At 54.7% G+C, this 20,625-nt stretch overlaps 1 protein-coding gene and 1 non-coding gene across 2 annotated transcripts; both read right to left on the reverse strand.

Moving 5' to 3' along the window:
- Nucleotides 1-14: 14 nt before the first annotated feature.
- LOC123393547 lies at nt 15-96 on the reverse strand. Its single transcript, XR_006608377.1, has one exon. It is a non-coding gene; the product is annotated as a small nucleolar RNA R38 (small nucleolar RNA).
- Nucleotides 97-8,805: 8,709 nt separating this feature from the next.
- Nucleotides 8,806-20,573, reverse strand: PRCD (photoreceptor disc component). Its single transcript, XM_045085853.1, has 5 exons — nt 18,160-20,573; nt 17,787-17,855; nt 15,615-15,695; nt 11,629-15,229; nt 8,806-10,635 (listed from the first exon to the last, which is right to left on the reverse strand). The coding sequence occupies exons 1-3, from the start codon at nt 18,231-18,233 to the stop codon at nt 15,674-15,676; spliced, it is 165 nt and encodes a 54-aa protein (XP_044941788.1). The 5' UTR covers nt 18,234-20,573; the 3' UTR covers nt 8,806-10,635; nt 11,629-15,229; nt 15,615-15,673.
- Between the last annotated feature and the right edge of the window lie 52 nt (nt 20,574-20,625).

Raw genomic sequence — 20,625 nt, forward strand, 5'->3', positions numbered from 1 at the left:
AGTGAACTTGGGAACTGAGTTTCAGACATCCATATTCCACAGAAAGGCCTTTCTTTGCCTTCAGACAGGGATAACTTCAGATCATCATGGACTCAGCTCCCGCCAATCCACCAGCCCCCAGGGCTGACGCTTCTAGCACACGCAGGCCACTTTGTCCTTACAAAATTCTGCTTTACTTCCCTCATAAGAATTCTCAATCTTGTCTACTTTATTAAAAGAACTTTCCTTCCAAGGTAAAAACTGCTGATACCCAGTGCCTAGATGTACCCAGCATCTCGGACCTGACTGACACTTCCTGCCCTTTTAAAGACAAAGTCCCCCACACGAAGTGCCTGATGGCAGAGTATGTATGGAGTATATATTCCAGTGTCAATAAAATGTGCGGTTACTGGGGCGCCTGGGTGGCTCACTGGGTTAAGCCTTCAGCTCAGGTCATGGTCTCAGCGTCCTGGGATGGAGCCCCAATCCGGCTCTGCTCAGCGGGGGGCCTGCTTTCCCCGCCCCCCTCTGCCTACTTGTGATCTCTGTCAAATAAGTAAAAATCTTTTTTAAAAAGTGCAGTTACTTCTTTGGGACATCCCTTTGAAGGCCAGCTGTACAAAGGAACCTGCTGCCAGGAGGCACCTCCACACAAGGTCATTTTCTCCTTCATTCTCCTCTGCGTAAACATGATCCACAGAGCTAGATCAGTTTTTTTTTTAAGTAGAGGATTATAGATCTGCCCCAAGAGCTACTTATAAATAGCCAGTGCTGTAATCTTGCTGTAATAAAAATTCCCCGAGCTAAAAGTGGATCAGATCATCTAATTGTTCCTGTAGGACTGCTCTTGGGGCAGCCACACAATACTTGGGCCTCACTCCAGGGTCATTCTCAACCATGGCTGGAAATGTACTTCTCCAGCCTTAGATGTATAGCCAGATCTGGAAAACAATAACCCTATTTTACAAAGAAATAAGGCTCCGGTGGGGTTATTTGGTAACAGGCTGGGACTGGAGCCCAGAGCTCTCAAGTCCATCTAATACAAAGCTTCGGCCTCAGCTCTGACATTCTGGGTGGCTAGTTCTCTGTGGTGGGGGCTGTCATGCATTGCAGGATACTCAGCAGCACCCATCAGTGCACTCCACCCTCGTGAAGAACGCCTGGGCTACTCGTAACTCAATTATTTCTCAATCAAACTGAAATATCCAACAGCACTCCCACAAAATGTTTATGGTTCTTTAAAAAACAAGAAACAGCTGTAGAACTCTAAGCCTGTTTGTTCACTCACTAGCAAAGGAGAAAGTATCCAGTCCACTTAAGATTGTTGTAACAGGGGCACCTGGGTGGCTCAGTGGGTTAAGCTGCTGCCTTCGGCTCAGGTCATGATCTCAAGGTCCTGGGATCAAGTCCCGCATCGGGCTCTCTGCTCAGCAGGGGGGCCTGCTTCCCTTCCTCTCTCTCTGCCTACTGTGATCTCTCTCTCTGTCAAATAAATAAATAAAATCTTAAAGAAAAAAAAGATTGTTGTAACAGGGGCACGTGGGTGGCTCAGTGGGTTGGGCCCCTGCCTTCTGCTCAGGTCATGATCCTGAGGTCCTAGCCCTCATTGGGCTCCCTGCTCAGCATGGAGCCTGTTTCCCCCCTTCTCTCTCCGTCTGCCTCTTTGCCTACTTGTGATCTCTATCAAATAAATAAATAAAATCTTAAAACAACAAAAAAAGACTGTTGTATCAAATATTGTCTGGGAGACTGCTTGGCAGGACGCTAGCAGAGTTCCACACTCCTTCCCTCATCTGGGTAGGAACAATTCTGGGAGGCTCACATCCTCGAAATCTAACAGACACTAAAGGCGCCCTAATCTCTGCAATTCCGCCAAAGAGCTTATTTTTTAAAAACAGAAAGAAAGAAAAGAAAAAAAGAAAACCTCCCCATTTATAGAATTTTCATGAAAAAAATCCTTACACTCAACAACTTAAGATGGTTTTCACGTGACTTTTCTCAAAGTTCACAGTCAACATTTTAATCTCTAAGAGAAATGTGGGTAACATACTTCCCTCTAACAGAAATGACGTCCAGGTGTTATTCTCAAGGTCGGTATTTTAAAAAGCTGAGCTCTGGGGACACCTGGGTGGCTCAGTCGTTAAGTGCCTACCCTGGGCTTAGGTCAGGATCCCAGGGACTTGGGATGGAGCCCGGCATGGGGCTCCCTGCTCCATGGGAAGCCTGCTTCTCCCTCTTCCACTCCCCCTGCCTGTGTTCCCTCTCTCCCTGCGTCTCTGCCAAATAAATAAAATTTCAAAAAAAAAAAAGAAAGAAATTGAAGTACCCAAACTTGTTAAAACAAAAACAAAAAGCTGAGCCTCGAGGCGTCAGAACTCCTCACAAAAGACGTCCTTTCAGACAAGGGGAACTTGAAATCACCCACAAATACTCTGAGCCCCGGCCTGCCAGAAGCCTCGCCCTGACTCGGTCTCCCCTCCTCCACCCGCGGGGGCAGGGACCCTCCCGATTCCACACAGCGACACCTAGTGGCCGCCAATCCCCCCGGCCCAGACCCCGCTCGTCACCCGAACGAGCCTCCAGCGCCCACGTGCTCCCCAGACCCAACCGAACAGCAGAAGAAAGGGCGAGGCAGCCCAACCCCCCGCCGGGACGTGCTCGCTGCGGTGACCGCGCAGGTCCTGCCGGGCCCCGTCCTTACCCACGTCAGGGATCCATCTGGTACTTTTAAGCTTCAGCCTGCAGGTCTGGCGCTCACGGTCTCCGCAGACGCCCAAGAAAAGCCTGTGGGGAAAGAAAAAAAAATGAACTTGGAACGGGGGGGTGGGGGGGCCGCAGAGTCGTGGCTTTCCAAACCCGACAGTCCCACCCACGGCTGTCTGCAGGGTTAAGCAGAACCACGGGTCAGGGCGTCCTCCGGGCGCTCCACCCGGGGCCTGACTTGGCCGCTAACCCTGGACGTGAATTAAGGGCCGGCCTCGGAGACCCGCGGGGCACACGGTGGTGGCTGTGCGACGCCCGGGGCCGCACAGGCCGGAAGCAGCTCTCCCCGAACCAGGAGGGACCCTCTGGCCCCAGAGGAGGGCCTCAGCGCTCTCCCGTCTACACGCGCGGCTCGGGAAGCGTCTTCCGACCCAGGACTCGACCCAAGCCTCCCAGCCGTCTTAGGAAGGAGACCGGCAACCGTCCCCATCCCGCCTCTGAGGACGGGTAGTCGAATGAACTAGCGCCGGCTCAACGAAGACCTCGTCTTCCTACCTCCACCGACTTACCCCAGCCAAAGGCCCGAGACTGCTCGTCCCGTTCTTTCCAGAGAGAAGCCGCCATGTCTCCCGGCCACGCGGCCTGCCTCAGAGAAGAAGGCGGAGCCGCGCCTGCGTAAAGGTCTTTTCAGACATCTCGCGAGGGCTCTCGCGATGTTGAGAAACCGTTCATGGGAAGTGTAGTCCAAGCAACAGCCGCTGGGAGGCGGTCGCATCCTCTGCGCCACTGTGGGGCTGGGGGTAAAACGGTTTCCGCCACCAGGGACAGTAGAGAGCGCGGGGTGGGAGCCCTGATCTCGGAAGAAAAGGAAGACAAGGCGGTGGCTTCAGCTACCGTCATTTATCTGCTGGGTCCACAGATTGTCCCTGGCCCAGACTGGGGTGGCGCAGGAAGTTCAAGGGGACCTCGAGTGGGGAGGTTGCTACATTTGCTTATGTCTGCCTACCTTAATTTGTAAGTTCTTCAAGGTGGGAGACAGGAGACGTCTGTGTCTCTTTTTTTTTTTTTTTTTTTAAAGATTTTTATTTATTTATTTGACAGAGAGAGATCACAGTAGGCAGAGAGGCAGGCAGAGGGAGAGGAGGAAGCAGGCTCCCTGCTGAGCAGAGAGCCCGATGCGGGACTCGATCCCAGAACCCTGAGATCATGACCTGAGCCGAAGGCAGCGGCTTAACCCACTGAGCCACCCAGGCGCCCCTCTGTGTCTCTTTTTAAGGATGGATTGGTGGAGGGGCACCTGGGTGGCTCAGTGGGTTAAAGCCTCTGACTTCGGCTCAGGTCATGATCTCAGGATCCTGGGATCGAGCCCCACATCGGGCTCTGCTTGGCGGGGAGCCTGCTTCCCCCTGCCTCTTTGCCTGCCTCTCTGCCTACTTGTGATCTCTGTCAAATAAATAAAATCTTAAAAAAAAAAAAAAAAGATGGATGGATTGATTGGTTGATTGATTGATTTGAGAGAGAGCACGCAAAGCAGGAGGAGGGAATCTCAAGCAGACTACATCGCAGAGTCTGCCCCAGGGCTCCATCCCACTGCCCTGAGATCATGACCCCAGAGGAAACCAAGAGGCCCTCACTTTACCACCTGAGCCACCCAGGGGCCCCAGGAAATATCTCCTTTAATTATTTTAGTTTCCTCACTAATGTCGTCACCTCACGTGGTTGGTATTCGGGTGCCTCTGCTCACGACACTCCCAACAGACATGCGTGGGCTCATCTCTCAGTACCTTCTAGCTTGTAAAATTGACCCTGAAGCTTCTCTAGCTTACCCTTGAAGACACTGTTTTGTATAATACCAAAAGGGGAATGGGTTCTTTCCATGTACACTTAAGTTCCTTTCATTTCAGACTTGGAGAGGGAGGTTTTTGTTTTTTTAAGATTTTATTTATTTATTTGAGAGAGGGAGAGCACCAAGGAAGAGGGAGAAGCGGGGTCCCCACTGAACGGGGAGCCTGATCCCGGGACCCTGGGATCATGACCTGAGCCAAATGCAGATGCTTAGCCGACTGAGCCACCCAGGCACCCCTGGAGAGGGAGTTTTTCTGTTTGTTTTTAAGACTTTATTCATTTGAGCCGGGCGCGGTGGCGCGCGCCTGTAGTCCCAGCTACTCGGGAGGCTGAGGCAGGAGGATCGCTTGAGCCCAGGAGTTCTGGGCTGTAGTGCGCTATGCCGATCGGGTGTCCGCACTAAGTTCGGCATCAATATGGTGACCTCCCGGGAGCGGGGGACCACCAGGTTGCCTAAGGAGGGGTGAACCGGCCCAGGTCGGAAACGGAGCAGGTCAAAACTCCCGTGCTGATCAGTAGTGGGATCGCGCCTGTGAATAGCCACTGCACTCCAGCCTGGGCAACATAGCGAGACCCCGTCTCTTAAAAAAAAAAAAAAAAAAAAAAAAAAAAAAAAAAAAAGACTTTATTCATTTGAGAGAGGGAGTGAGAGCACAAGCACACAGGGAGACGGAGAGAGAGAAGCAGACTCCCCACTGAGCAGGGAGCCCGATGGGGGACTCGATCCCACGACCCCGGGATCATGACCTGACCGGGCACCCCCGAAGAGGGAGTTTTAAGGGTGGAAGTTCCCAAACTGGCTGGTATGCAGGCCAGTGGCCTGCTGTAGGAGAAAACAGCGAGAATGGATACCTCTTAGCGCTTACTATGTGTATGTGCCATTCACTCCTGGAGCGCTGGACCTGCACTGATTTGTTTAATGTGCACCACTGCCCTGTGAAGGGCACCACCACTACCCCCACCCCACAGAGGAGGGAATGCAAGCGTAGAGTGATGAGGTAACTTTCCCAAATTCACACACAACCGGCCATTGCTGGAGTCGGGGTTTGAGCCCAGCCTGTAAAGTCCAAGCTTTCACCACTAAGTTGGACTGCACCGTGTATGTGTCTACACCCTTATTACAGGGCTTCTGGTTGTGGGGGAGCGGAGCAATGAGGGGTTTTGTGCGTTTGCAGCGGTGATCAGGGGTGAAATTACTAGCCGGAATGATGGGCACCTGTCCTGTGATTTTGGCAGCGGCCAAGAGGCCAGAGCAAAATGCAGTGAGAAGGCTTGGGCCTGCACACCTGTTGGGCACACTGCCTGGGCAGGCCAGAAATCCATGGGAAAGACGGGGCGTCTGGGTAGCGCAGGCGGCTAAGCATCTGCCTTCGGCTCAGATCGTGATCACAGGGTCCTGGGATGGAGGCTCAGATTGGGCTCCTCGCTTGGTGAGGAGTCTGCTGCTCCCTCTGCCTCTGTCTGCTCCTGCTCCTTTGCGCTCTCTCTCTCTCTCTCTCTCTCTCTCTCTTCTTCCCTCAAATAAATAAATAATCTTAAAAAGAAATCAGTGGGAAAGACAACAAAAAATGCATCAGATGTCTGAATGAGTAGGCAGGGTTTCAGAGCTGTCGACACCAAAGCGTTAAATGTTGTGATTTTTTTTTTTTTTTAAAGTAGGATCCACACCCAGTGTGGGGCTTGAACCGACCACCCTGAGATTAAGTGTGGCGTGCTCCACTAAGCTAGCCAGACACCCCGAGGTCTGGGATGCTTGAGTTTTCTGTGCGGTGGAATTACTATGCAGCCGTTGTTCACGGCTAGTGTGGATCTGTATTTATTGATATGGACAGAGTCACACAGTCGAGTGGTCAGTGATAGAAGTCCAACACGGGCTGATCAGGGCCCATGTTCTCTGTGCAGGTCAAGGACCTTGGCTCCCAGCACAGATGGGAAATCTAGTCAGTTGGTCTCCTGTGTTCTGGTGGTTGGCTCATCGGGTTCCATTCACTGATGGGATTTCAGATATGGTATCTGAAACCCACATTAATAGGAAACTGAGTCTCTAGAATCTGAGGTTAATTTCTGAACTGGGAAAAGCAGCCCTGCTGTCATTAACAAGAACAGGAAGGTGGGTTGGTGTATCCCAAGTGGCTGGCTGCTTAGTTGGGAGCAGCTGACCGGTGATTCACGATTCACGATTCTCGGGAGGCCCACAGCTGTTCCTCCTCCATCTCACAACAGAACAAAGCTACTGGTGGGCTTTGCGCTTCATTGGAGGCAAGCTCCTCCCCAGCCCTGAGGGCCAATCTTGCTGAGTCGCCACCAGACCAGACCCTTATGATAAATCTATTTCTTCTGCCGGGAATTCAGAAAAGGGTTTGTGATGCAGTTATGCCAAGTTTGGGAACATTTTCTTGTTTTTAAAAACAACAGCCTCCCTTCTGGCTTCGGGATGCTGTGAAGATAGGCTGCTTAAGGCTGTGGCAGCCTTCTTGCGTCCCTGAGGCTTGTTCCAAAGCCAGAATCCAAGGTCTGGCGTGGCAGGGTAGAAACAAAGAACAGAGTCTTCATGATGAACTGCCGAAACCCCAGCCCTGGAGCCCCGTACCTTCAGACCTTTTGTTTGAACTCACAGACACATTTTTTTTTTCATCTTAATATTTCTGAATGTGAGAAGCATTTTGCAAGCAATGGCATGTTAGTTTCAGTGAAACACAGAATGAGAGTTTTTAACATTTATTTATTTGAGAGATGGGGAGGGGCAGAAGGAAAGGGAGAGAGAATCCCAAGCAGACTCCCCGTTGAGCACAGACCCCCCCCCCCCACACACACACACACAATGCAGGGCTCAATCTCACGACCCTGAGAGCGTGATCTGAGCGGAAACCAAGAATCGGGAGCTCAACGAACTGCACCACCCATGTGCCCCAGAATGTGAGATTTAAAAAAGAAATCTCCATACTGTTTGAGCCACCCTAAGTTGGGCGTTCTGTTGAGTCACAATCATCCTAAATGATACGATCCACATGTGCCACATCCTTTTCTTTTCATTATAATTCTCTGAAAGAACGGGTCATGGCAAAATAAAAGGAATGAGCTGACATGTGCACATCCCCTTTCTGAAAACACAAAAGCTACTGTCTATTAAGTGTTTGCTCTGGGCCAGGCTCTGCTCGAAGCCTTTTTAAAAAAAAAAAAAAACGATGTATTGAGGCCAGACTAGCATACAAAAAGCTGTAGGCGCTTAACGCCTCAGACTTGATGGGTCTGGTTCTCCAATGTGCCCTCTTACGATCATGATCACCGCCTCCCCCTTTTGCAACAAAAGGAGCCAAAGGACAGGAAGGTGAACGTGATCAGTGAGTGGGAGCCTTGAGATCGGACCGCCAGTCCAGCCTCAAAGCTTCTGATCCCCGCAGCTGTGCGGAGTTTCCCGGAAGAACACAGGATGACAATGGGACACATTCTGCTTCATGCCAGTGACCTGACTTCAGCCAGCTAGAAAGCCCAGCATAAAAGCACAGAGGTTTTTTTTTTTTTCCCACCCTGGGATTTCTCAGGACCACGACAGAGAGCCACCAATGGTGTTCAGCGGAAATCTGGGCCCGTGGACCACACGACCTGTAACCTCCTGGAGGAGAATTATGACAAGGCGTACTCCATTCCCTCAGAAGAGGCGACCCTGGCACCGCAGTGGTTATTTCCTGTGTTTGCCAAGAGCACACCCATCCCCTGCCTGCTCAGCAGAGCTGTTGCCTCTCGTAAAATTATTGCTTCATGGGTTCTTAAAAAAATAAATGAATATGAAGTACGTGCAATATCCTGTTGACCTCTTCTGCTCATTTCGGGATGTATCTCTCCCTCCCCCGGAGTCCTGCCTTCTCCAAGGCTGCCCAGCCTGTCCTTATTTTTGTATGTTCCCTTTGCCTTGAAATCTTCTTCCCCGCATCCTCTCCTCTGCTAAGCAAATTCCAACTCCTGTGTCAACACCTCCTCTGCAAAGCCTCACCTGAGAAGCTGCAGCGGTCCCGAGCTCTCCTCGGAGCGGTCTGCCGCAGGCTGGCGTAACACAGGCTCCGCACCCAGGCGGGCTCTGAGTGTGGTCCCAGCCCTGCTGATTCTAACTGAGTCACCCTTCGAGAACCGCTGCCCCTCCGTCTGAGCCTCTTTGCTCACCAGGACATTAAGAACAGTGCACCCGCAGCACCTCCATGGGCCAGGGGGGAGGGGCCCTTGTTATCTGAGCACACTTCTTAGGATACTCAGTCTTAACGATTATTTGTTTTCACATCTGGCTTTTATTTTGTTTTGTTTTTAAACTCTAAGTCGTTTTAAACTCTTTAAGTTGCTTTATTGAGGTATAATTTACATACATACAATAAAATGCATGCATTTAAAATGTACGATTCAATAGTCCCATCAGTGACACACCATATAACCACAAGCCCAGTCAGGATTTAGAACATCTCCAGCACCCGGAAGGGCCCCTTCCTGCTTATTTCACAGCCCTGGCCCCAGGCAACCGCTGATCTGCTTTCTGCCACTCCAGATTAGTTCCTCCTGTTCTAGAATCTCCTATGAATGGATTCACAGGGTAGGTGCTCTTTGGGGTCTGGCTTCTTTCAGGGCTGCGTGCTGTGACTCACTTGGTGACCCATTTCGTTTCTATTGCTGAGTAGGATTCCATTGTGGGAATGCACTGCCTCCTTTTCTTTCTTTCTTTCTTTCTTTTTTTTAAGATTTTATTTATTTATTTGGCAGAGAGATCACAAGTAGGCAGAGAGGCAGGCGGTTGGGGGGGGGCAGACTTCCTGCTGAGTAGAGAGCCCGATGTGGGGCTCGATCCCAGGACCCTGGGATCATGACCTGAGCTGAAGGCAGAGGCTTAACCCGCTGAGCCCCCCCGGCGCCCCGACACACTGCCTCCTTTTTGATCCATTCGCCTGTTGGTGGATATTTCCGGTTTGGAGATATTATTAATATCTGTTTCCAGTTTGGAGATATTATTAAAAACACTGCTGTGAACTTCTCTGTACAAGTCTTCTTGTGGACCAACGGGTTCATTCCTCTTGGATAACTTCCTAAGAAACTGCCAAACTGGCTTCCCAGCAATGCGTTAGTACAGGGGCATGGTTGTTCACCAACACCTGTTGTGGTCCGTCTTTTAGCCATGCCATTGAGTGGTTGTGGTTTGAATTTGCATTTCCTTGATGACTTATGATATTGTGTATCTTTTTATGTGTTTATTAGCCATATGTATACTTTCTTACAAAGTATCTATTAAAACCCTCTCCCCTTTTTTGTCCGCTGTCTTCTTATTGAGTTGTAAAAGTTCTTTATATATGCTGGACACAGGTCCTTTCTCAGACCTTTGCTTGGCAAATATTTTCTTCCAGGCTTTCCAAGAATTTTGATAAAGTCCAATTTATCTGTTTTTCTTTTATGGTTAGTGCTTTTTGTATACTCTCAAAAGCACTTTTCATTCTCCTTTGGATCACTTTCATAGCGTCTGTTTTGGGGATCCCATGGGTCTGTGTGGATATCCTTAGGAACAGCACGCTGCCCCGAGCTCTGATCTTGTCTCCTCACTGGAACAGGACCACTGCCGTCTGCTGGGGTTCCCCGCCCCACGCCACAGGCAGGGACCTGTGTGAGGCAGACCTGAGGCAGCCACGGGGTCACCATCCCATGTGGCACCCGCTGCCAAGTACTGGTTACTTCTACTTTGCTGGGTTTTCTGGTTCTTTGTGGCAGGAAGTCTCACCCTATTTCTGCACCCAAGGGACCTGGCACACGGGCTCCATCCACACTTGCCAAGGGAGCCAGTCATCGTCAGTGCCTCCAAACACGGTCCATCGAGGCCTGTCTGGACTGGGAGAATTGGGAAATGGTCCATCCCCTTCATCTGAACAGACCGTTCTTCTGAGAGTAGTCGGGGGTCCCTCTCAGGCTCAGCACCAGCCCACCCGGGGTCCGCACTGCTTGTTAAGAGGGGAGATAAGGTGCAGAGAAGGAAAGGTCAAGTGACTAGGCTTGGCCAGGCTCCTCCTGTTGTCCTCACTGGCGCAGTCAGGCACTGTCCCTTTCGTCGCCGTCTGGGTGTGTATGTCACAGCGATATGCGGGTCTTAAATAAATGACCAAGGAAGAAACGAAATCATTCCTTTGAATGTTCCGTGCGCCCGGCTTCTGCAAATAGCATTACATGTGTGTGTGCCCGTGTGTGTGCAAGCAGGTGTGTGCATTCGCACAGACACAGGACGGGCCATTCCTATCCAGCCTCAGGTGCCACAATGTATCAGGAAATCTTTTTTTTTTTTTTTTTAATTTTCTCAGCGCCCTCTCATCTTAATCCCCACTAGGGGGCATGTGTAGCCCACAGAGAGGGTCCGTTGTCCTTAGGTACAAGGATTGGTTTCCAGCTGAAGTCCCCGGGTCCCTCTTGAAGCCATCTCCTTCACACCCTACACCCTCCCCCTGTAAAAACAAACAACAAAGCCTTCCTCCTCAACCTCCCCGCTCTCCTGCTGGGCTGCTGGCTGCCCTCCTACCCCCAGGGCTCTGCCCCTGGTTGAAGGAGACTGCTAGCAGACCACCAGTGACAATGAGTGACAAGTTCCATGACCTTGTCATCGCAGCTAGGGGCCACTGCTTCCTCCCTGAGGGGTGTGACAGATCCCTGAAAGGCAGCTCTCCACACTCCCCTCAGTCGGCTACCCAGGACCACCCTTTCAGGGCCCAGAGTCAAATCCAGCCTGGAATGATGCATTCCTGCAGAGGGAGCGCGGGAATGTCACGGGGCGGGCTCCACAGCTCTCATTCTCCGTGCCCTGGTGGGCAGGTCATACCCAGAATGTCCTCAAGCCCCAGCGGGAGATTCGAATCCTCCCCAGGCCTTGGCATCACATTGCCAGGGCGCGCTTTCTGGCTTCACTACTTGCTGTCAGTGACCTTGAGCAAGCTCCACAAACTTCACTTTCCTTATTGGGTAAATGAGGATGACAACAGTCCCTGCCCCATAAATGAGACAATGTGTATAAATAAAGCACTTGGCACAGCGCCTAGCACAGAAGTGTTTGAGACACATTAACCATTATTAATATTAGTATCATCATCTTACTGTAAACCTTGGCCATTTCTCTTCTTTCGAGGCTCACGAAGAAGCATGACTTCCCTCTAGCTCAAGGTCTTGGGCTTCTTCCTAAGTGAGGTCCTGCAAAGGGTCCCTAGGAAACTGTGGGACCAGTCCCGGTGCCATCGCGCCTGCTTCATCTTGAACTAGGGCCTCTGCTGGGCGCCCTTGCCCACGACCCTCCTGCACAACCACGTGTTTGGGTTTGGGATGGGCAGGGCTCTCCCTGTGGCAGCATCTGTCCCCTAGGGTGACACAGGACATCAGTGGCTCATAGAGCTGCTGTGTCTGCCTCTCCTGCTCCCCACACCCTCCTCCACCACCTCATTAGCTCTCCAGTCATGCTCCAATCTCCAGGAGAGACTGGCAGCAGCCACAGAAGTAGCAGACAGCGGCACCTCCCTGCTCCTGGCTGCTGCCCCTGGCCACCCTGCAGCTCAGAGCAGCCTTTCCCCTGTCACTCAGGCTCCGACTGGCAGAGAGATTAGCATTCAGAGGGAGAATGGAAAATCATCAAGGCCATCACCTCCTTCTTCCTTAGGAGCTAAGATACATGCAGGGAAGCAGAGCCGGTGGGAGGGGGGCTGTCCAGGCCAGGCCTCCCCCTGGAGGTTAGGACAGGGCTCCAGGCACACAGAGGCAGCAGCGATCCGCCCTGGTCCTGTGTGCCTGGTTGCTGGGTCTTCCCAGGTGCCCCAGGGCTGGGCTGGGCTTGGCTCTGGCTTGTTTCAGAACTGCCCATCGCCCTGCTGTTGCGTGTGTGGAAAGACAAGGCGGCGGGAAGGGCCACGGGGCGAGGAGGCAAAGCACTAGATGCTCTGAACCCACCATTGTTGCAAAGTGACCTGTTGTTCTATAGTTAACACTGCCTCCCGGGCTCAGATATATGGAAGGCTTGCTGAGCACTTTAGACACGTTATCTAATTTAACTCTGACGACCACTCAGAGACAGGTTTACCATAATCCTCCTTGTAGGAGAAACCCCAGGTTGGGGACGTTATCTAATTTAACTCTGACGACCACTCAGAGACAGGTTTACCATAATCCTCCTTGTAGGAGAAACCCCAGGTTGGGGACGTTCAGTAACCCATCCAAGGCCACAGAACTGGGAAGTGATGGTGGAGTCTGGACTCCTATCTGGTGCTCTGAGCCCGGACTCCTCACTCCCAGATTCTGCGTTGATATTTCATGAAAGCCAGCACCCCGCCCCCTCGCCCCCGGGGCCAGGGGAGCCCCAGCTCTCAGTCTCTGCGCTGCCTCTCTGGTTGCCCTTAATCCCTTCTGTCTGCCAAGCCCCTGGGCTTTCCTGCTCCCATTCCCAAGCAGCAGCTCTTTCCAAGGAAATAGGGCTGGGGTGGGGGAGAATGGGAGGAGGCAGCCTCTTGGAGACACTGGGTCCACCCCTGCGACAGTGGGCTGAGACAGGAGCACTTGGGGCCCAGCATCGGCTGAGGGTGGCCACTTCCTGCAGCAGGAGAGGGGCTGCAAATGTGCACGTTGTGCAGAGAGCCCAGGGGTGGGAGAGCCCCGGGGAATAAGAGGGAGCGTGGGCTAGGTGTGTGGGGAAGGTGTAAACACAATCTGCTCCCACCGAAGCCAGCCGCTCCCTGGGGGAGGGGGCCCCTCCCGCCCAGCCCACATGGCACCCCAGCTGCCAGGGTCCAGGCAGCCGCCAAGGCCAGCCCACACACCCCCCGCCCCCGCCCCCAGTCCCCTCGCCTTCCCTCCCTTCATCTGGGACCGGTGCCTGGAGGAGCCACCGGCCCCTGAGCGGGTTCCTGGAACAGAGCTGCGAAGGGGTGTCACTTTGTGGAGGTGTGTCTGGGCCGCCAGCCAGCCCCTGTCCTGCCAGGTGACCTTGGCCTGACAATTCCTCAGACTCGTGCAAGGAGACAGGCCACCTGGAAACGGCAGTGCAGAGCCGAGGCTGAAGGGACAGGAACATGGCAAAGAGATTAGAGAATGAATACACAGGTCGGGCTCGGGGACACAGACTGGGGCCCCAGGAACGGTGTCCTCTGGCCCTCAGCCTGACAGCCCTGTCACCAGGAAAGCCACTGCCTGCCTCACAGCAGAAAGACGGGCTGACAGGAGCTGAGACAGGGGTCACGAACTCTTGGCCTGGGTCAAGTGGGCAGTGGGGCTCTGCCAGGGACTCCAGCCCAGAGCTCCTTGCCTGGTGAGACCCTTCCCCTGCCTCTGCCCCGCCCTACTTCTAGAGGCTTCCACAGCCCTGCCAGGCTCCCTGCAGAATCAACAGCCCCTCCCCCAGGGCTTCCGTGTGGGTACCCACAGTCTATGGCATCTCACCCCTTTCCTCCCCTCCTTCATCTGTGGAGTCACAGGGCGGCAGCAAAGGGACTGCTGTCTAGAGAACTCCTCATCTCCTGCCTCCCATTGGCAGGGGCCAGCCAGGCGGAGACTTCCCCGCCTGTCAGCCCGCCTGGGGGCTGGATGGTGAGGAAGGGGGGGGGGTGCACGTGCAGGAGGGGGCGGCGGGGGGTGCTGCTTTGCAAGATGAATGGCTTCCAGACAGTCGGGAGCAGCTGCCTGCAGGTCTGTGCCTGGATCCCAGGGAGCAGAAGCGGAAATCTGCTTTGATCTCTGCTCCGGGTCAGGCAGGATGGCGAAGAGAGAAATGGCAGAGCCGCTGGGGGCAAAGGAGGCTGCTGCGGTGCTGAGCAGTCAGCGGACTGACAAAAACAAGTGTCATGCTTTTTCCCTTCCCACACGCTACTGCCCCTTTGGAACCCGCGCACGCATGCACACACGCGCGCCCAGAAGACGCGCTCAGAGCCCAGGCTGGGAGAAGCTTTGCTCCAGCTGCAGGCAGACATGTCACAGATCCAACGGGCACTTCTTGCTGATAATCTAGCCAAGCGGCCCGTGACAGGGAGAGTGCTGGGGACCCAGGAGAGGCAAGGACCACAGGAAGCGCGTGCCACTCTGGGACATTGATGCCACGCAGCCTTGGTCCGCAAGTTTTGGCGCTGCCAGGCCAGGGGAACCCCTTTTTTTCACAGAGCAGCTGCCAACTGCCGTGGGGTTCCAGAGACGACTAGGTCCTGGTGGTTAAGAGCGTGGGGCAGCTCTGCAGTGTCCATGAGAGGCTCGGGAAGGCGGGGTCCCCCATTAACGAGCTAGATGACACCGGACAAATTTGTTAGCTTCTCTGTGTTTCCTCATTTCCAAAATGTGGATAATAATATGCCCAGGCTCCTTGGGTTATTTCAAGGATGAGGTTAAGGAATGAGTGAGAAGCCCTATCAACGGTCCCTTAACTCTCGACCTGCTCCTCGTCTAGCCTGGGCTGCTGGGGTGCCCCAGAGTAGACCCCACCGAGTCCCTCTCTGGGCCTGCCCCCAGACGATCCTCAAGACCTCAAACAAAGGCAGCCCGTCCAGGGCAATGAGCGTCTCTGGCCCTCCTGCCGGCCACCAGCGCCAGGGGACAAAAGAGGACAAGCAGGTCCAGGACCTCAAGGGGAGGGGTCTACCTTCTCGATGGCTGCTTTTTCCCATTCCCCAGCGTGCTGCTGCTCCTTCCACCACAGCATCCTTTGTAGGTGGGGGACCAGCCGGGACTTGAACTGAAACAGAAAACCAGACCAAATTAGCACCTCCTCCCATGCCAAGGCAGAAGCTTGCATTCCAGAATGGATATTCCAGAGCTCCTCCTCTCCCTTAGAAGTCCACTGGGACTACCCGCATGGCCCCAGCATGACCACTGCCTCATCTCCTAGCTTAGAAAATGCCATTGAGATCACACATCATTCCCTTAAAACTGGCCCTTGCCCTGTGGCTGGGACCATGACAGGCTCAAGGTAGGAGCTGAGAAGAGTCCACGCTCCCCCTTATGACCGAGGGGCAAAGAGCTGCAGGTGGTCTGTTCCCACAGGGCCAGGCCTTGCACAGTCTTCCGCCCTGGGGCCCAGCCTAGCCCTCTCACCTCCAAGCCTCGAAACCTGGCCCTACCTGTCTCTGCCTGTTGATGTCGGTCCCTGGGGCCGAGCTCCTCCTGAAGACGTGAGAACTTACTTCAGAGACTCTTTCTCCCTAAACAGAAGGACGGGAGTCAGAGGATTGAGGGGGGGTGTCCTTCCCATGCGTCCAGACTTCCACTTCCTTCTGCCCCAGGCCTAGCGAGTCACCCCACTATGGAAGAGGGGTAGCAGCGGCTGGGAAAGCAGCTGGAATTTGTGACCAGGTGATCGGAGAGCAGAAATTTCACCCAGGCTGGCCCTTGAAGGCTGGAGATGTTAGGCGTTAGGTCCTGAGGAATTGACAGGAAACTGCTTCCTTCTGGCTTAACCACACAAGGCCAGGCCTGATGGTTCAGATTCGGCTCTCTCCTCCTGAGAAGGGGTCCGGGCCCATTTCATGTGACTGAGACGGACTGCCTGAAGTCAGGGACCTGTCTGTCCCCATCGGCCACAAATCGGAGGGATGACCTTGAGCAAGTAACTTGTGCCTCCCAGTCTCTCAGTTTCCTCCACCATTCATGAGAGATAGAAATGTTTGTCTTGCCAACCCTCTGGGACTGTTATAACCCCCAAATGAGTTAATACATGGGACACCTCAGGGAATGACTAGAACACTGACCAAGAACCAGAGGAACGCAGGAGAACAGCCAGCCTTTATTAAACAGCTGCTTTGTGCCAAGTGGTTTATGATGATCTGTATTTGAACCTCACAAACAATGCCACGCCATACTGTTATCAATCTCAGTTTATATATAAATTAAAAAGTCGCTTTCTCCGAGTTTCAGTCAGTAAGGGATGTCAGGACATGGACTCTGGCTATACACTCCCAGACCCAAACTCAGCCTGGAGGACCAGTCTCCAGTGGCCAGAAAGTTAACCCTTCCCTAGGCTGAAACCATGTGGCTTTCACAAGGGATGAAGTTTTGGGAACTTCTGAAATGTTCCTTCCATGGGTGAACAGGGTCCTGCTCTGTGAGGCCCGGGGCTCACCATTTCACCTAGGTCAGCCGATTTCACCTTGGGCGCTCTGTGGCCATCTCAGCTGGCCTAGATGCCAAGGAAGGGCATCGAAGAAATGCTCGTTTCTGGCACATGCGGGGGGCTGCCCAGTGGGTCTTCTGACATTCAGAGCCTGGAGGAATCCCAGCACCAAGGAGGAGTTAGGCGCTGCACACAGACAGAGACTCCCATTCTCATGGCTTGCCAGTCTCCGTGTGGCTGAGGGCGCGTCCCACACCCCAAGATGGAAACACTGGGGTGCCCCGGCAGGCAGGTGTGCTGATTGGCTCAGGCTTCTGAGCCCTATGGGGAGACTCCCTCCAGCCAGGGGCCCGGAGCCCGAGGGCATCGTGTTCTTTGTTTCACTAGGAGTGAGAGAAGGCTAGAAAAATTTGCAAGAGAGAATGCTGTCCTCTCTCTTGCACGAGGTGGACCCACGGGCACAACAGAACGTGCCAAATAGTATCTTCTTAACAAATATTCGTCGATTTTTCCGTGTTTTGTTGGGCACAGGAGCCCTGATCATCAAAGGGCCCTGGTCACCCAGGGAAGGAACATTCCAGAAGTTCCCAAAACTTCACCCCTTGTAAAGGCCACATGGCTTCAGCCTAGGGAAGAGTTAACTTTCTGGCCACTGGAGACAGCGTCCGGCCCGCAGGAGCTGCCCAACCAATGGCACTCCGCGCTGATGATGTCATGGTCCTCCTGCGCCTCCTATTGGGCACCGGACAGCGAATCGGGCTCGGGTCTCGGGCAGAGGAGCCGCCGAGACTGAGCGGGGGCAGCGGGAGAGGGGGAAGGGAAGGCGAGCCGAGCCAGCGGAGCTGCTTCTGCCCCATCCCTCTCTCCAGTCCCCCTGCGCCTTCCGATAGGACCCTGGGGACCACCCCGCATTCGGACAAACAAGACAGGGCAGCTGTGGTCCAGAGGACAGGCTGGGGGCTCCCACTGCCAACTGGAGAAAACGTTCAGCCTGCCCACCAGGCACACAGGGAGCAGGGTGGCTGGGGCGAGGGGCCAGCCTCCAGCGTGCACACACACACACACACACACACACTCACACACTCACACACTCACGTACACCCCCTCCCCGCCCCCCAGGCACGGACAGCTTCTTCCTTGGACACACCCTCCCTCCTCCACCCCTGACTCTCTTCTGCCTTACCTGCCTGAGGACTGGAGGTCTGTTTCCGAGCTGCTGCCCATTACTGCCCCGTCTGCTCCGCTGGGCTCTCTGTGGGCGGGAGGACCAGGCAAGAGGAGCTGTGGGCAGCGCCCAGGCCCAGAACCCTCTCTCCTGCAGGACCCAGCCACTCTGGCCTGGGGAAGCTGGGGAGCTTCAGCCAGAGTTTTTGAAGAGCTGCGAACTCCCCCTGCTCTGAGTGAAAGCCTCTCAGGGACTCCCTGCAAATCTGCACCCCATCCTCCACCACCCTCCCAGAAGGTCCAGGTAGCCTGGGGCCCAACTTCAGCTTGGCTCTCACCCCACAGTAGTTTCTACCCACCCACCCACCCAAGTCCACTGCCCAGTTTCTCACGGTTGGACCCGGTTGGCGAATCGGCGGCGCCAGAGCATGGCCAAGGTGCTGAGCACGAAAAGAGTGGTGCACATGACTCAGCTGCCCCATCCCCTCCCCGACAGGGTCCGCAGAAGAAGGCCAAGATGGCCCTGTCACCTTCCGCGAGCCACTGCCGTCTGTCCTGAGGTTCCTGCTGGCCCTGGATTAGGAGGCTCAAGCTGCTTAGTGGGGTCAGCAGACCCGACCTTGCGCAGACTGATTAACCTGGCTGGGACCAGGTTGTCGCCCACGGTGGCAGGGTAAATCAAGCTTTCCCTTCGGGATGTCGATGTGACAGACCTGGGTCGGACCCTCAAGGGACTTCTAGTTTTGACACACGCCCTGGCCAGTTACATAAATGACCACAATGGAGAGACGTAGGTGATGGAGGGCAGAGCCCTGGGTGCGCTACAAGCCTTAGGGAACGCCCAGCTGGAAGAAGAGCTGGGGGCACCGAAATTGGGAGGGGCTCGAGGAAGGTTGAGCCCCCCTGGCTGGCAGATTCTTTTGGGGGCTGCAGACATGAAAGCATCGGGCATGTTCCGGCAACTGGAAGTTGAGTGTCAGCAGAACAATGATGTCATGGGAAGGCATCGGGAGGGGAGGAAGGGAGAAGAATATTAGATGATGAAGCCAGAAAGACAAGGAAGGCCAGGGATTGAAGGGCTGGCTAAGCCGTTCAGTTGTCCCCTCTGGACAATTCTCTCCAACTGTTCCTGATGACCAACCCTCTTCCTTAAACGATTGATCTTCAGTGTGCATCGTGAAATAGTATATGCATCCGCTTAGACATTATATACTATACAACGGGGCAAATATAGTCCTGCACCAGGAACACACAGAAGACTTGCAACGATGAGATGAGAGTAAGCAGACATAAGATTTCTCCTGCTTGATTTTCCGGTGGAAACCTTCCGGGCAGGTGCTTGGAAGGGCACCACACTGGCGTCGGGCATCCTATCAGACTGCTTCAGGGAGGTGGCCAGGTGCAGAGGGCTCTGTCCTGGCCCAGGCAGCCTGGGGAGCAGAGATGGGTCTGAGCATTCATCCTCTTCCAACCCTTTCCAAAACCCACAGAAGGCACTAGATTCTCCTTCCCTCAAATGAGATGGAGGCAGAGTCAAGGGGACCCCTGCCCAGGATTCCAGGGAGGTATGTGAACCCTGAGCATCAGGGAGGGCCAGAGCTGGGGCTCCACCGGGGCTCTCTACTCGGAAATATGATTTTAACATACCTAAACCAGCGCTCAAGAGAAGAGCCAACCTCTTCTGATACTTGCAGTGGGACACAAAGTCTTGAGAAGGGCGGGGTCACCAGGGAGTGTTAGGGAGAATTGGGCCCTGGCCTCCTGCTGGGGCTGGGCATCAGAGGTCGGACCTGGCTCCCAACAGCTTATTTGCAGGGTGGGGACCCATTGGCTCCCAGGCCCAGACGCGGCCTCCTGTCCTGTGGTGCTCCCACCTCGCAGAGCAGGACCACCTGAATGAGAATTCGTCTCCTGCATTCGCGGAATCAGCGCCTAGTCGCAGCTTTGGCACCTAAGCTGTCTCCAGGGCCTGGGCCTCCCCAAGATTACTTGACACCTTCCCCACAGTACCTCCCTGCCCGGCCGGCTACCCCTCCTGTGGACTTCCCTCCACCAGGGCCGGGATTCGGGGTAGCGCCTGTTTTTTGCCTGCCTCTGTCATTCATAAGCCACCCAGGGGCCTTTCTTCCGACGCCATGCGCCATGCGCACGTACCGCGGCAGGGGTGGTGGTGGGGGGGTGCTGGCCGGAAGGAAAGGGGACGCTGGCCTGGGCGCTGAAATTCGACAGCCGTCCCCCATCACCGCAGTAGGGGATTCCAACACGGAACTGGAGCAGGGAGGCGACCCCAGTCCCAAACCCTCCAGAGCCTGGGGTCCGGGGCTCCGGGAGTGGCGCCGCGGCCCCCAGTGGCTGGCTTGGGAGAAGCCGGGAGGGAGCGTGTGCTCAGCTGGGACCCCCGCGCCGCCGGAGGTTCTGCGTCCGCCCCCTCGGACGGACGGCCACGACGCAAACGCCTGGGATTGTTTGACTTTGAGTCAGTTCCCCGCCGCGTGAAGGGAGCACACACGCACACAGCCCGACACCGCCCGCAGCGTGAGCCGCGACACTGTGCCCCCCGGCCGCGCCCGCCCGGGTGCACTCCTGTGCGGCCCGCGCAGCCCAGCGCCGCGTGACCGCCCCCTCCCCCCGAGGCTCCCCAGCACTCCCACCACACCTACGCCCCAGCCCCGCCCGGCGGTCAAGGTCCGTGGTGGCCTGGCGGGCGCGATCCGCGTCTCCCCCACCCCGCCCAGCCTTCACCTTGCCGGAATTGGCTCACCGACGCGGGGTTTGGGGTTTGGAGCGGCTTTATTTTTTTTCACATTTTTCCAGCAGACCACATCCCCGCCCCCCGCTCGCGGTCCCCCGCCCCCCGC

This window comes from Mustela putorius, unplaced genomic scaffold, assembly GCF_011764305.1.
Source record: "Mustela putorius furo isolate JIRA1106 unplaced genomic scaffold, ASM1176430v1.1 tig00000873_pilon_pilon_pilon, whole genome shotgun sequence".
Taxonomy (NCBI): domain Eukaryota; kingdom Metazoa; phylum Chordata; class Mammalia; order Carnivora; family Mustelidae; genus Mustela; species Mustela putorius.

Bases quoted from the DNA above. Each gene is read 5' to 3' on its own strand.
- PRCD (XM_045085853.1), bottom strand. From the start codon at position 18,233: ATGTGCACCACTCTTTTCGTGCTCAGCACCTTGGCCATGCTCTGGCGC. The intron at 17,856-18,159 runs GTGAGAAACTGG...TCCCGCCCACAG, and splicing joins TTCGCCAACCGGGTCCAACC to AGAGCCCAGCGGAGCAGACG. The intron at 15,696-17,786 runs GTAAGGCAGAAG...CCTTCTGTTTAG, and splicing joins GACCTCCAGTCCTCAGGCAG to GGAGAAAGAGTCTCTGAAGT.